Source organism: Nicotiana tomentosiformis, chromosome 12, assembly GCF_000390325.3.
Source record: "Nicotiana tomentosiformis chromosome 12, ASM39032v3, whole genome shotgun sequence".
In the NCBI taxonomy this organism is placed as follows: Eukaryota; Viridiplantae; Streptophyta; class Magnoliopsida; order Solanales; family Solanaceae; genus Nicotiana; species Nicotiana tomentosiformis.
The window spans coordinates 4027575-4043769 of NC_090823.1; the positions used below are offsets into that span (position 1 = coordinate 4027575).

At 36.3% G+C, this 16195-nt stretch overlaps 2 protein-coding genes across 2 annotated transcripts; both read right to left on the bottom strand.

The window, feature by feature from the left end:
* Nucleotides 1–7555: 7555 nt before the first annotated feature.
* Nucleotides 7556–10058, bottom strand: LOC104107063 (subtilisin-like protease). The gene has a single exon (XM_009615764.4). The coding sequence runs from the start codon at nt 9963–9965 to the stop codon at nt 7704–7706; it is 2262 nt and encodes a 753-aa protein (XP_009614059.1). The 5' UTR covers nt 9966–10058; the 3' UTR covers nt 7556–7703.
* A 2750-nt stretch (nt 10059–12808) lies between these two features.
* LOC104107064 (subtilisin-like protease) lies at nt 12809–15189 on the bottom strand. The gene has a single exon (XM_009615765.4). The coding sequence runs from the start codon at nt 15156–15158 to the stop codon at nt 12912–12914; it is 2247 nt and encodes a 748-aa protein (XP_009614060.1). The 5' UTR covers nt 15159–15189; the 3' UTR covers nt 12809–12911.
* Nucleotides 15190–16195: the final 1006 nt, after the last annotated feature.

A 16195-nucleotide genomic window follows, 5' to 3' on the forward strand; every position in this document is an offset into this window, starting at 1 on the left:
AACCGGGTAAAACAATTTTCTCTCCTACCTCACTCTTTGTTTTTTCTTGGTTCCCTTTCCCTATTCTAGAAGCCAGTCAACATGCAAGCCGAAATAAATATATGCACAAGTAGCACGTAAAATGCATCAGGATGGTCTTTTATATTGGGTACACATGTCCTAGACGGACCCAACCCCTGTGTTGAGTCCCCAAAGTCAAATGCACATGATGCAAATAAACGTTCCTACTAGGGATCCGGTATGAGGCTATGTTATTCTAGGTTTAGATCCTGGGTGTGTTGTTCTAGACCTTGCTTATCCGAGCGGACAACTCGAACCGGGAGGGGGGGGCAGCGTATCGAGAATACAGAAGCTTCACCGGCTTTTTAACTTATCCGATCCTCGTTCTAAGATTAGGGGTATGACTCTAACAGAAAAGAAGCCATGTGAAGCGCACGCTTCCCATAAGATTTAGAAGACACAAAGAGAAGAGGGTTTCGTAACAATTTATATATAGTTCAAGCGATATAAAAGCGGTAAAAAGCGGCATTTAGCACATTAGGCTCAAACACGTATAAATCAGAAAATAAATAAAATCCGAGTATAACAGCTATTCTAAGCTCGAATTCTGAACCCTAAACCAGAAATTCTGGGTTCTTATCCCCATCAGAGTCGCCAAAGCTGTCACAACTCTTTTTTTCCGAGGGGATATGGAGTTTTTCCAATTTAAGTAACATTATTCGAAATGGAATTCTTTATTTATTCAGAGTCGCCACTTGGAATAATTTATGGTGTCCCAAGTCACCGATTTATTTTAGAATCCAAAATCGAGAAAAATTGACTCTTATTTATGGTCTGCGAACACAAAACACCGGGTAAGAAATTCTGTTAACCCGAGAGAAGGTGTGAGGCACTCCCGAGTTTCGTGGTTTTAGCACGGTCGCTCAACTATTAATAATTGGCCTAGTTATCTAATTTAATACATGTTTTAAACCTATATGTGCATTTTTATTCCTTTTACCACTTATATTACATTACTGCATTTTAAACTTTTATGGAATTAATATGAGACGAGTTACGTTGTTGTATACTCGTTGTTTATACACATTGCAAATCACGTCACGTGAAATGCACCCGCAATCTATAACATGTTTAATTTAATTTATTATTGTTTGAAATTGTGGTCGAGTCACGTGAAACGCACACTCGAATTGGGGCTTACGTATCGTGACCATGTCACGGGAACCGTACCCACAATCACGATAATTTATTATTAATCGCGCCTAAAGCAAGCTACGTTGTTCGAATATTATTCAATTACTAATTTTGAGATTATTGTAAGGTCATGAGGTATGTAATTATTTGTGAAAGAATTGGATTTATTATTTATAGAAAAATGAGCTAGTTTAGAGAAAGATGAGCCAGCTATGTTATTTATTACTTTGGGCCTGATGAAACTAAATCTTTTGGCCTAAAATCTTTTCTTCTCCAACAGCCCAAAAACTAATTTTCTTAGAAACAAATCGTGGCCCAAGCAAATTATCCAACCCAATATCCCATATTCTGTACATTTCTTAAACAAAACTAATGACACCACAATCTCATGAACAAAATTAGTAAACAAGCCAAATTACAGTGATTCAATAGACCCTTTATCCGGTTAAATCAACTCAAAACAAAATTTTGTAACTCTAAAATTAACATCATGGTCCAATAAACATATGAACAAGGAAACAATCAGATTCAAATGATCCAAATATCAATAGAGTGAACTGCTATTTCATGCTACCCAATGATCACACCAATAGACAAGAAGGTAAATAAAAAATTATAATCAGTGAAGAAAGGGAAATAACGAACCTTTGATATAAATTAACAGAGTTGAAATTATAAGAGCGCTAAACAATTTGACGAGTGTTGACTGGAGCTTTCACCGGCCACGAAACCTCGAACAAAAAATCGTGACTTGCAACCCCGATCGACATTACAAAATCGGTGATTTAGTGGCTTGTTTTTGTTGGGTTTAAAGCTATTTTTTGGGGGGAGGGAAGGTGATTTTGCTGGATTTTTCGAAAAAAAGACGAAGAAAGAATGACACGAGTAGATATTTCCTTATCCTAGAAAAAGAAAATAAATTTCTCTCAATTCCTTCCTCCCTATTTTGTTTTTCTTCTCTCTCTCTCCTCCCTTTTTCTTTTCCTCAGATCTTTTTTTTTTAGTTTTTAATTAAAAAGAATTTTCACTTCCCATTTTTCTTATTTTTTTTTAAAAAACAATTCCCCACTTTCCTTTACTTTTAATTTCTCACTTTGTTTTACTTTTAATATATTTAAAATCCCACTTTTTTTACTTTTTTTTATTTCCCACTTAGTTTACTTTACTTTTTTAAATTCACCTACTTTTACTTTTATTAAAAAAAAATTCAGATACCCTTATTTTTATTTTTTAATTCTAACTTTATTTTACTTTTCATTTTTTAAAATTTCCACATTCTTTTACTTTTATTTTTTTAATTTTCCACTTTCTTTAAATTTTTTTATTAAAACATTTATACCTACTTTTACTTTTACTTTTTAATTTTATATTTCTACTATTACTTTTGTTTTTTTTAATTCCCATCCGAAATTTATTTTTAAAAAAAAATTAATTAATTAATTTTTATTGTTTTTCGGTTTTGTAATTCATTTTATTTAAAATAAAGATAAAAATAAAAATAATACTAATAGTAATAATTGACATTTTAAATTATTATTAATCTTTATCCTAAAGAAATGTAACAATGCTAAAAAATAAATTATATATATATTAAAGTTTTTAAAATATTTACATAGTAGAAGATGATAAAAATTTAAATATAGTAAAAAATTAGGTGCTTACAAGTACAATACGAGAAGATAAGTACAATACTATCTTTATTAGTTTATCGAGAATTTTATAAAGCCAAAAATATACTTAGCTTCCACCTTCCCACACTAACTTATAGTAGATCATTCAACTCTTCTTTAACATAAAAATTAGCTATGAAATCAAAAAATTAATCACTGTTAAAGGCATTCAACAAGGGAACCTACAAGATAACTTTTCTACTTAGCTCTAACACGTAGGAATGAAGTTAATTACAAGAAAATTTAGCTTTCGAAGGAAGCATCCTATAAGGTTATTTAAGATGTCTAAGAGCTCCTTTATAAATACCATCATATTATACAACTATCCCTCTAGATAAGTTTAATAAGCTTAACCAAAGAAGGACTTAATGTTATTTTTAGAACGAAAAAGATACCCGAAGAGTGGAGGTGGAGCACGATGGTTCCTGTATACAAGAACAAGGGTGATATCCAATATTGCAATAACTATCGGGGTATCAAGCTACTTACCCATACTATGAAAGTCCGGAGAGAGTGGTAAAGCTAAGGGTGAGGAGGAGTGTGTATATTGCTGAGAACCAGTTTGAGTTTATGCCGGGGCGTTTGACTACATAAGCCATCCACCTTGTTAGGAGATTGATGGAACAGTATATGGAGAGAAAGAAGAACTTGCATATGGTGTTCATCGACTTAGAAAAGGCATACGATAAAGTCCCGAGGGAGATTTTGTGGAGATGTTTGGAGGCTAGAGGTGTACTTGCTGCCTACGTTAGGTTGATTAAGGACATGTAAGATATGGTAAAGACCCGAATGAGGTCGGTGGGTGGGAACTCGGACCATTTTCCGATTATGAAGGGGTTGCATCAGGGGTCAGCACTCAACCCTTTTTTTGTTTTCTCTGGTGATGGACGTACTGACACGCCACATCCAAGGGGAAGTGTCGTGGTGCATGCTATTTGCAGATGATATTGTATTGATTGACGAGATGCGAGACGGTGTGAATACGTAATTAGAAGTATGGAGGTAGACCCTGGAAACTAAAGGTTTCAAGTTGAGCAGGACCAAGACAGAATACTTAGAGTGTAAGTTTAGTGGCGAGACTCAAGGAGGGGAAGGGAAGGTGTGGCTGGAATCGTAGGTCATCCCTAGGAGAGGGAGTTTTAAGTACCTTGGGTTTATTATTCAGAGGGATGGGGAGATTGATGAAGATGTCACACATCATATTGGGGCGGGATGGGTAAAATAGAGACTTGCTTCCGGTATTTTGTGTGATAAGAAGATGCCACCGAAACTTAAGGGTAAGTTCTACAGAGTGGTGTTCAGACCTACAATATTGTATGGGACTGAGTGTTGGCCAGTCAAGATCGCACATGTCCAGAATATAAAGGCAGCAGAGATGAGGATGTTGAGATGGATGTGCGGGTACACCGGGTTAGATAGTATCAGAAATGCAGTTATTCGCGACAAGGTGGGTGTGGCCCCTATTGAGGATAAGATGCGAGAAGCGCGACTTAGGTGGTTTGATCATGTGAAGAGGAAGAACACATATGCCCCGGTTAGGAGGTGTGAGAGGTTGACGTTGGAGGGCCTACGGAGAGGTAGATGTAGCCCAAAGAAGAGGTGGGGAGAGGTGATTAGGCAAGACATGGCGCAACTTTAGTTGACCGATGACATGACCCTTGATAGGAAGGTATGTAGGTCGAGGATTAGGGTAGTAGAGTAGGTAGTCTAGAGTGTTCATAACATTAGTATTGGCATGCAGTCTCACTTTCTATTGGTAGTAGGTTTTTATGACTAGCCGTTATTTTCTTTCATTGTTGATCACCTTACTGCCTTGTTGTTTCTATTCTGCTTTTATATTGGTATTGCCCCTTCTTGGGTATTTTTTTCATTAATGTGGTGCTATGCTTTCCTGAGCCGAGGGTCTATTAGAAATAATCTCTCTATTCTCCCAAGGTAGGGGTAAGGTCTACATACACACTACCCTCCCCAGACCCCATGGTGTGGGATAATACTAGGTATGTTGTTGTTGTAAGCTTAACCAAAGACTTGAAAATCTAAAATCGAAAAAACACAAAGAGTAATGATAACAATCAGTTATATTAGGAATTTTTATTATATTTTCTTATTTTTTTTATTAAAAACAACTCTAGTAGATGTTAGTTTATTTCCTATGATTAACTTAACTAGATTTGGTATATACACTGGGTGTGGGAAATTTTTTCTAGTAACAACTTGTTAGTTTGTGCAAGTTTGTTTAATTTCCCATCGCTCAGTTTGTGTTTTTTTTATTTTCGATCGCCCGATTCAGTGGCGAAGTCAGAAATTTCCACAAAGGTGTTCAGACTTGAAAGAAGTAAAAAAGCTAATTCGACAAAAGATGTTCAATATATGTTATATACATCTAAAATCAATATTTTACTTAAATATACCATATAATGTTTCATAATATTTCGACGAAGCGTGATCTTAGCACAAGGTGGCTTCGCCTCTGGCCCAATTAATTTCATAAACTCTCGGAATATACATAAAGAGATCAAATATACTACTGAAGAAGTCGATAATGATAAGGACAAGCTTACACAAGATAAGCTTGTATAGATCACATTAAATCCCATTGTAGAGTTTGTAATCAACTCAATGTAATAGTCACCCATATAGCAGGACTCTAAGTCATTTTAAGAGTCATCACTTAGAATACTTTCTCTCTTTTCCCCTCTCGTTTGTGACTTGTATAAATACAGTCACTTGTGGCTTTGTAAAGTATGCAGAAACATCACTTGATTACTCACTACAATAATTTCTTTGCTTTGTGATTTTCTACATAGTATCAGAGCTTTCTGAAGCTACGTTGCCCACAACAAAAACCAGATCAAACATGGCCATAACATCACCATCGACCTCCTTGTCTTTATCACCTGCTTCTCTGCACCATCTCATTGCCTCCTATCCAGTTAAGTTGAAACCATCAAACTATCTAATCCGAAGGACACAAATACTCCAGTTGATTTAGGTAATGAAGGTGACAAACCTTATAAAGGAAGGCAAGGCAAACACAAGCAGCTCATCCACTTCTGCTGGTACTGATAAGGCTGTTGACACAGATGATGATAATACTGACTGAGAGGAAAAGGATGTACTTCTCAGAAGTTGGAACTCTACTACAATGACTGAGGAAAGCATGTACCTCATTGTGGGATGTTCAACTTCCAAGGAAATGTGGGAAAGTTTAGAGGAAGTATACCTACAGGCGACTAAGGATAAGGAATTCTAGCTTAAGCAGCAACTGCAGAACATTAAGCTAGGAACCAAAAACAACTTGATGAATATCTGAAAGAATTCAAAGGCATATGTGATGGCCTTTCAGCCATACACAAGCCTGTTGATGAGGACAACAAGGTGATCAACTTTGCTAGAGGACTTGGTCCAAAGTACAAGACTTTTAGGACTGTCATATTGGGAAAGGCTCCATATTCTACCCTGAACTAGTTTGTTAATGCTCTTAAGGATTTGATATGAGAGAGGATGAAGAAGAAATAACTCAACAAGGCTACAACATGGCCTTTGCTGCTCAAAGAGGAAGAGGTCGTGGGGGGTTACTCTAACAAAAGAGGAAACTCAAACTTCTCCTCAAGAGGAAGAGGTTTCAGACCTGCATGACAAGGTAACAATCAGACTAATCAGTCTACTCAGAACATTGGAAATTCCAGTCAACCAAAAGGTAAGGAAAATCGCCAAATATGTGGAAGGAACAACCACACAACCTTAAAATGCTTCTACAGGTGTGACTATTTCTACCAGGCTGCAGAAGACTTGCCACAAGCCTTTTCTGCTATTAATCTACAGAATACACCAGTTGAGGATGAAACCATGTATGTCGACTCTGGTGCAAGCAGTCACATAACCAATTCAACAGGTAATATGTCGAACCTTCAACCTTATTATGGGTTATAAGATAATAGTTGGCAATGGATAAAAACTCGACATCACACATATTGGAAATACAACAAAATCTGGAAAGTGAGATTAAAAAGAAACTGTTATCGGTCAGTAAGCTTGCACAGGACAATTCTTGTACACTTGAGTTTGATGAATCTGATTTTGTTGTAAAGGACAAGCTCAGGGAGAGTTCTAGCCAAGGGATCTAAGAAGAATGACCTGTATGCACTGGAGGACAATAGTTTCTATGCCCTATCTGCATCAAAGGAATGGAAGAACACAAACAGTATTTGGCATGCTAGATTAGGGCATCTAGTTTGAATCTTTAGAGATTCTTAGTAGTAATAAGTGTATTGATGTCAAGTGCTGGAATAAAGTTCCTACTGTTTGTGTTAGCTGTCCGTTAGGGAAAGGATGTAAGCTTCCATTTGAATTGAGAAATAAAATTGAAAAAGAACCTTTGTTCTTAATTATATATTCATTTTCTGTTTTTAACATGTTCTTTCATCAATACCTGGTCTCTTTTTAACCAAATACGTAGAAATACATATTTTGTTAATCTATGTTATTGTATTAATGTGAATTGTCTTATCCACAAGTTTAAACCGTCGCAATCAGCAAATGAAAGAAAATCATAGTATAGTTTTAGTAACCATATTGTGCTAAATTTAGTGTGATATCTGATGAGTGACGACCAATACTGGTTCTCGGCAGACAAAGTTTGATAAGGAAAAGTGAAATTCACCTAAATAAAAAAAGGTCAATAACCAAGATTGAAATAGAAATATTAGTCCATACCACAAAGAAAATAACACCAGTAGAATAAAACATGAGCAATTTTTGCACTCATTCTACATTTTGGATACAAGCCATTAATACAGGTTTATTATAAATTCAACAAATTATTAAAAAGGAAAGACACTAATCTTCTGGTGTTTCAGACTCTTGTAGAATAACAGCAATTGGACTTCTTACAAAATGCCTATTACTACTCCATTTCAAGTATCCATGAACAATTTCCATGTTTGTGATGTTTGTTGCTGTAGAAAAGGTCACTCGGTATGTCAACTTCTGATTCAACTTCGTAAACTTTAGAGTTGAAGGCTTAACAACCACGGAAACACTTCGTGGTGAAACTATCTCCACGCGATAAGATGATTTTGCCTCCCCAACGTTTGTCACTGTTCTTGTGTATGTTTGTTGATTTGCTCCAAGTGAAATGGAAAATGAAGGGTAATTCAGTTGTGCTTCGGGTATACTTTTCACTTTCGAGCAACTTGTTATGCGTTGTAGAATGTTTCCCATCTGTCGATCTGTGTAATTCAAACCACATAAATAAGGTATGTAGTCCTTGAATTGTGTATCGTAAACTAGTCCTGGATCATTTGCTCGTGATGGATTGACATGTCCTGATCCATAGGCGAAGATTTTAGCAGGTGCAAGCATTTCGTCTCGGAGGGATTCGTTGCCAAGATTGACAATGTCAGCGGTTGTCATGATTGCTGATTTAATAGCTGCAGGAGACCAAGTGGGGTGCGCGCTTTTTAACAATGCTGCAACTCCGCTAAGGTGAGGACAAGACATAGAGGTACCCGAAATAATGTTGAATGTTGATTTTGTGTTGGTTTTGTTTTCGACAGAAGTAGGCCAAGCTGCAAGGACATTAACACCAGGACCAATAATATCAGGTTTCAAGATTCCAGGACTAGCTGTGCTCGGGCCACGAGAAGAAAAACCAGCAAGCACTGGAGCATTTTTATCGCCTATTATCGTTCCTTGGAATGTAATTCTAGCAACAGGCTTCTTTGTTGATTTCATATAATCGATAATGTTATTTCCGTCAAAAGAAGCAACATCCAGCGCCGGAAGGACATGAGCATCGGCTGATTTAGTTAAGCCGTCCTGAGGCCGATTAATGAGAATCATGCCAACGCCTCCAGCGTTCTTCACAGCTTGTCCTTTTTCAATACTGTTAAAACCACCACCTGCCACGCACAAAACTATTTTACCTTTTATAGCACGGCTAAGGTCAGTTAGCCCTGGTCCGCAAAAAGAGTTATCAGAGTCGTCTGTTAAATTTTCTCCAGGATTAAATAAAGGGAAGAATTTTGTCTTGGAAACTTTTGGATGAAAAGCTGATTCGCCCTCAAATTCTTCTTTATTTCCAAGCCTAACAGTAGCCTTAATTTTCCTGTCAAGAGTGCTCGCGCCTACTGTGAGAATCCACGGGGCTTCATTTACAACAGTTCCCTCAAATGGACCGGTATTACCAGCAGAACAACTTACAAGAATACCTCTTTGTGTTGCACTATACGCGCCAAGTGCAATAGGATCACTATGGAATGGATTAGTACTTCCACCAAGTGAAAGCGATAAGATATCAACTCCATCATCAATAGCTACGTCCATGGCAGATAAAATGCCACTATCAGAGCAACCAAAAGAATCGCAAACCTTATAAATGGCGAGGTGAGCAAGTGGAGCAATCCCAACTGCAGTACCATTAGCATTCCCAAACACATTAGCACCTTTCACAAAACCTCCGGCAGCAGTGCCAGCAGTATGTGTACCATGTCCATTATCATCTATTGGCGAGCCATTGGCTTGTGGGAAAGTCCTCGCGCCAATGAGCTTGTTGTTACACTTAGTAGTGAAGTTCGATTCACATTTGCCTTTCCATTTAGCAGGCGGAGGAGGCATTCCTTCGTCGCTAAATGAAGGATGGTCAGGAGAAATACCAGTGTCCAAGACACCAATAATCACACCTTTCCCATAATTGGAATGTCGCCATACACCTTCGTTATGTTGCAATCCAAGAAAACTTGGAGTATGCGTAGTGTGTAACGATAATATCCTCTCTGGCCATGCAGATATAAACCCCTCTTTCTTCTCCATTTCCTTCACTTGCTCTGCTGATAATCTTGCTGCAAAACCTTTCATTACGTTGCGATATGAATACACTAAACGTGGCTCTTCTTGTTCATTTGAGCTTGTGCTCGCTATGGTATTTGGTAAAAAAGATCGATACCAGCTCTCTAGATCCTGATCTGATAAAGATTGAGTCGAAATTCGGCTTTCTGGGGATTCAACTTGTACTATATAAGTCGTTAAATCACTCTGAATACTAGGCCATGACAAACAACCAAGTATGGAAAAAACCAAGAAAATTTTCAAGATTTTCATGGCTGTAAATGGGTTGGGATATTTCTATTTTCTTGATATTATGAAATAATCTGAGCTAAAGCATTTTGTACTAAGGGAAAGTGTAGTTGATACTTTGCATTGTTTGAACTAGTGGTATATATAGTGCTCTGGCGGCTGGCTATGTTCAAGATATATGCGGCAAGTTGGGTGGCTTTTAAATTATTTAATCAGTAAAGCCCTCATGTTACAAATTGTATTTTTTATTTTTTTTGGTCGAAAGTGGAGAACAATTATTATGAGAAGAAAAAGAACTAAAGTTAAAAGGAAGATTTTAAAAAAGGAGAAGAAAAGATAATGACGTAAATGAGTGAGTTCTAATACACTAATAGTGTAACACGTGATGTGTGGGTTAATTATAAGTCACAAATTTGAAGAATACATACAAATTTGATATTTAAGCGAAAATAGAAGGATCGGCTCATTATTTACCAAATTCAGAACAATGCGACCACTAACCTTAGAGAATTTCTCGATTGTAATCTTAAGGATTGTAAATTAAATTTAAAAGAATGTCTCTCCTTTTATGTTTCCCTAAATGAAGTTGGTTGCCTTCAAATCATTTATTTTTTGGATAAAGTTGTAATACATAAAGTTGCACTAATATATTAAGAACCCCGCCAATTAGCCGCCATGCTTTCTCAATATTTTTCATATTATAACGATCTAAAGTTGACAACTTTGGCTTCATTTTGCATTTGATGTTACTTTAGTCAATTATTTGATGTTGGACTTATTTTTTGGTATTATTGATATACCTGTTTTAAAATACTCAATTCTTTTGAATTCTCAAGTGGACAACATGTTAAAAGTATTCCATCTAATGAGCAAATACATCTAGCTCAGGTGAGTCAACATATTTTCCCTCAATATAGGCCACAAAGACTGGTTTTCTTGATATTTTTTGTTTTTGTCACTTTTGGAATAGAATCGTTTTTGGCGGGAGCGTAAATTCAAGGCGAATAATACTAGGTGATTTCTTTCCATTAGTTAGCTTAAGCTTTAGCATGTACAGTAACTTTTTTTCTGGTGCGTGTTTTGGTGACATATCGTCGAGGTATCCAATTGACTAGTCGAGGTGTGCACAAATTTGATCACGGATATATATATATATAAGATTTAATCGCATATGCTTTTTTAAGCGTTACCTACTACTGGAAAAGATAGGAGCATGTGATTTATTGAATTGATTTATCCTCTCTATGATTTTGACTAGACAAATAACAAGTTGCAAAGGACCCTAGTTCTTTTCTTTGTTTGTAACTTGTCGGTTCCTGCAAATTCTACATAAGAAAAGCATAATCATCTCACTAACAACCAAAACCATTGAACAATATATTAATAAAACTATCCGCACTAGAGATATTTTGAATGATTACAAAACTAATTGGTAAGACATTATATGGGTATTTTACCATAATAATATGGGAGATAGATGCCCTAAACTAACTTGAAAGGGCAAAACTCAAGAAAGATAAGACATGAAATGAGAAATTGAGCTATTTAGGTAACACTTTTTTTTTACCATTTTAAAAAGGAATAACGTTTCTATATTTAAAAAAATATATTTTTATAAATTTTTTATTTTATCTTTAATGACATACTTTTACAGTGTCATAATTGTCTTGACATGTATTTTTCTTAAATATTGTCCCGGTTAAACACCGCCATATATTAGATGAAAGGAAGAAAGTATATAAGAAATGGAAACAAGCAGCCATGTGATTGTTGACTTCTTAGTACTTACTACTTCTTTGTTCCATTTTATGTGGCTCTAATTCTCTATTTTCTTTTTTAGTATGTTCAGAAAATAATAAAATATTTCTATATTTAGAAAAAAAATTATCTTTAAAGTTTAAACTTCTCATTATCCTTAATGATATACTTTTATAGCCAAAGAAATATCACGATATAGTTAATACCCAGAAACTGTTATATAGTGTTGCTTTTCTTGGTTTTGACTATGAGACTCTTTGGTAAAGTGACATGGCTTATTTTCTAGGAAATTTACTAATGTAACAAAATTAATTGAATTGGGCTCAAGTATAGTCACATGATGGTAAAAGATCAAGCACTATGGTTTTTTTTTAAAAATTAATAGAGATGTCCAGATCAGTTTGAACGCACCTTAATTTCCATCGACATGTTACCTCTTAAGCTCTTACCGGTACATATATCGGCTAACTCTATCTACCAAGACTTAGACCGATGAGAAGAGATCATCTAGCGATTTTTGAAAAATTTACAAGAATTTGAACCTTGGCTTTCCGTTCGTGACTTCCCTCACCTTATTGACCGATAAACTACACCCTTGAGTGCAGATCAAGCACAACATATGCAGATTGCTGAAGTTGTTAGGATTTTTCTATTCTCTAGGTTCTATTCATAATTCATATACTGCATACTTAATACAATGTGCTTTTTAATTGAAGTGTTGTGGTTCTTGAATACCATGTGGGGGAAAATGATTGACAAAGTAAAGTTAGTTTTCATAAAACAACCGCCAGATTGGAGACAATATGTCAATTCAATTTAAAGTAATACTTAGTTCTTTAAAACTGGTATAGATTTCTTCTTCAAAAAAAAGAAATGAGCTGACCATCTTAACCTTCATTCTTCAATGCTCGCTTAGGCCAGTACTTTGAGGAGTCGTTTGGTTACTGGGATTAGGATACTAATTTCAGTATTAAATTTGGATCCGCCGTTTAGTTATTGGTGTTAGCTAATATCGGTATAAACTTTGAGCCAAAATCTTTGTATTTCCTACCAGATATAGAAGGTGGGATTATCATTTCACAGAACAACTGAATCTGTGTGGCCAAATAGAATGTGAATACTTTTGGCACTTATTCTAGAGTTTTTATTGAAACCACTAATATAGACTTGTTATACATTGTTCCAATTACTAAAAAGAGATCGAAAAATAAACTAGAAACCAATTGTAGTGTCTAGCACAACTGCAATTGGACTTCTTACAGAGTGCTTATTACAAGTCCATTTCAAGAATCCTTGAACAACACCACTGTTTGAGCTATTTGCTCTTATAGAAAAGGTTACTTGGTATTTCAACTTCTGGTTCAACTTCGAGAAGTTTAGAGTAGAGGGCTTAACAATCACTGAAACTCCAGGTGGTGAACCTATTTCCACATTGTAAGATGATTTAGCGACCCCAACATTAGTCACTGTTCTCGTATATGTCTGAGAATTTGCCCCGAGTGTGATGGAGAATGAAGGATAATTTAGTTGTGCTTGAGGAATACTTTTCACTTGTTTACAATCCACCTTACGTTGTAGAAGATTTCCCACCTGTCGATTTGTGTAATTCAAACCACACAAATAAGGCAAGTAGTCCTTAAATTGTGTATCGTAAACTAGCCCTGGATCATTAGCTCTTGATGGATTGACATGTCCTGCACCAACGGCGAAGATGTTAGCTGGAAGTAGCCTTTCATCTAAGATGGGATCGTTGGCGAGGTTTACAGTATTAGCCGTTGTCATGATTGCTGATTTAATAACTGCAGGGGACCAAGTGGGATGCGCGCTTTTCAGCAATGCTGCAACTCCACTGAGGTGAGGACAAGACATAGACGTGCCAGATGCAAGAAAGAAGTTAGGTTTTATGTTTGGTTTGTTCTCAGGAGAGGGAGGCCAAGCCGCGAGAATGTTAACACCAGGGCCAATAATATCAGGCTTCAAGATTCCAGGACTAGCTAAGCTTGGTCCGCGAGAAGAAAATGCAGCAACCACTGGTGCATCTTTATCTCCGATTATTGTTCCTTGAAATGCAAGTCTTGCAATAGGTTTTGATGTTGCATTCATATAGTCAAGAATTTCTATTCCATCTTTGTAAGTAATATACAAAGCCGGAAGGACATGAGCATCGGCGAACTTGGTAAAACCATCATCAGGTGAACTAAAGATAATCATGCCAACACCTCCCGCATCCTTTACAGCTTGTCCTTTTTCAATCCTGCTATAACCACCACCCGCCATGCACAAAACTATTTTGCCTTTAATATCAGGGTCATTCAATGTACCTGTTCCGCAATAAGGGCTGTCGAAATCAGTTGCATTCAATGCAGGATCAAACAAAGGGAAAAATGCTGAATTGTGACCCTTTGGATGAAAAGCTGATTCGCCCTCGAATTCTTTTCTGTTTCCAAGCTTAACAGTGGCTTTAAGTTTTCTGTCAATAGTGCTTGCGCCTACTGTCATAATCCAGGGAGCTTCATTTGATAATGTGCTATCATACGGACCATTATTACTGGCTGAGCAACTTACAAGAATACCTCTTTGTGTTGCACTATACGCGCCAAGTGCAATTGGATCATTATAGAATGCCTTACTACTTCCCCCAAGGGAAAGCGACAGGATATCAACACCATCATCAATAGCCGCGTCCATTGCAGCTAGAATGTCACTATCAGAGCAACCAAAAGAATCGCAAACCTTATAAATGGCGAGGTGAGCAAGTGGAGCAATCCCAACTGCAGTGCCATTAGCATTACCATTCACATTAGCACCATCCACAAAACGTCCAGCAATAGTACTAGCCGTATGTGTACCATGTCCATTATCATCAAGCGGCGATTCACTAGCTTGTGCAAAAGTCCTCGCACCAATGAGCTTGTTGTTACACTTTGTAGTGAAATTCGATTCACATTTGCCCTTCCATTTAGCAGGAGGAGGAGGCATTCCTTTATCGCTAAATGATGGATGGTCAGGGTAAATCCCAGTGTCCAAAACTCCAATGATCACACCTTTACCATAGTTAGAATCCTTCCACAAGCCCATGTTTTGTTGCAATCCAAGAAAACTTGGACTATGTGTTGTGTGTAAAAACAATATCCTCTGCGGCCGTGCAGATATAAAGCCTGGTTTCTTCTCCATTTCTTTCACTTGTTCTACAGATAATCTAGCTGCAAAACCTTTCATCACATTGTGATACGAATATATCAACCGCGGTTGATCTTCATTTGAGCCAGTAGTTGCTATGGTTTTTGGCAAGAAAGAACTATACCAGCTTTCCAAATTCGTTCTTGTTGATTGAATGCTAATTCGGCTTTCTGGTGATTCAACTTGAACTATGTATATCTCCGAATCGCTTTGCATACTAGGCCATGAAAAACAACCAAGTATAGAAAAAATAACCAAAAGGATTTTCAAGATTTTCATGGCTGAAAATGGGCTAAGGATGTAATAGTTAGGGAAGTAGAGTTTGATATTTTTTGTATTATTTGTACTACTAATATATATAGTGTTTTGGTCCTGCAGTTTTGATTGCTCATCTGGTGCAAGACCCGTTAAACTCGCCATGTAAGTTTCTGAAATAATGATTAATTAATAGTGCCACTCTTGTTAATTAAAATATTATTGTGTGATAAAAGTACAACCAAAGAATTATAATTGAAGAAACAATTTAAAAAGGAGGAAAATGAAAGGATAGTGATGTAAATTAGTCTAATTGAACGCTTTCCTAGATATGATTAGTCTTAATTACCATGTGCTAAAGCTTGATTCTCGTAATCTTCTTCTTAAGAACAAGTTTCTTTTTAGAAGAGTTAAACTTTATTGGCATTGTCTTTTTGATGAAATATGATTGTTTTCATTGAGAACTTAAAAGGATTTTTGGTAATCAGCTTTGAAACACCTCCTCTAGAATCTATAACCTTCCTCCGTTTTTAAATATCTTTCATCGAAAAACTATACTGTACAAATAAGTAAAAGAAAATCCTTCCTTATCAGTGAATCGGAACATAGTGCATAGGTACTCTTTGATGCAGCGGAGACAAGACAAACGGGCGTTTCACCCCTCTTTTCTTTTAATTATAAAGAGCGGAAAATAAATTATCTCTTGACATGTCACAACAAGAAACTAGGCCTCTAGCGAGGGAATATCTGGTTGCTAAAAGTCTTAATATGATTGCTATAACGATGAAAAGAATCCAGTTGTCGTTGGTCCCTAAAGAACGTTAAAAGTTAAGTTGTTATAGAACATTTAGCGACAACAAGAAATCCCGTCGTTATACAACCTTTTAGCGATCAAATTTTTCCTTTGTTTAATTATCATTCCGGTCGTTTTATCTTTTAATTACCATAGCAAATTCAGTCGTTAAAAGTGCTTTAACCTTCACTACTAATTGTCCATATATTGTTTCTATTATTACTTATTAGTGTAAATATTTTTAGTTAAGTTGGAATGAGAGTTTGGA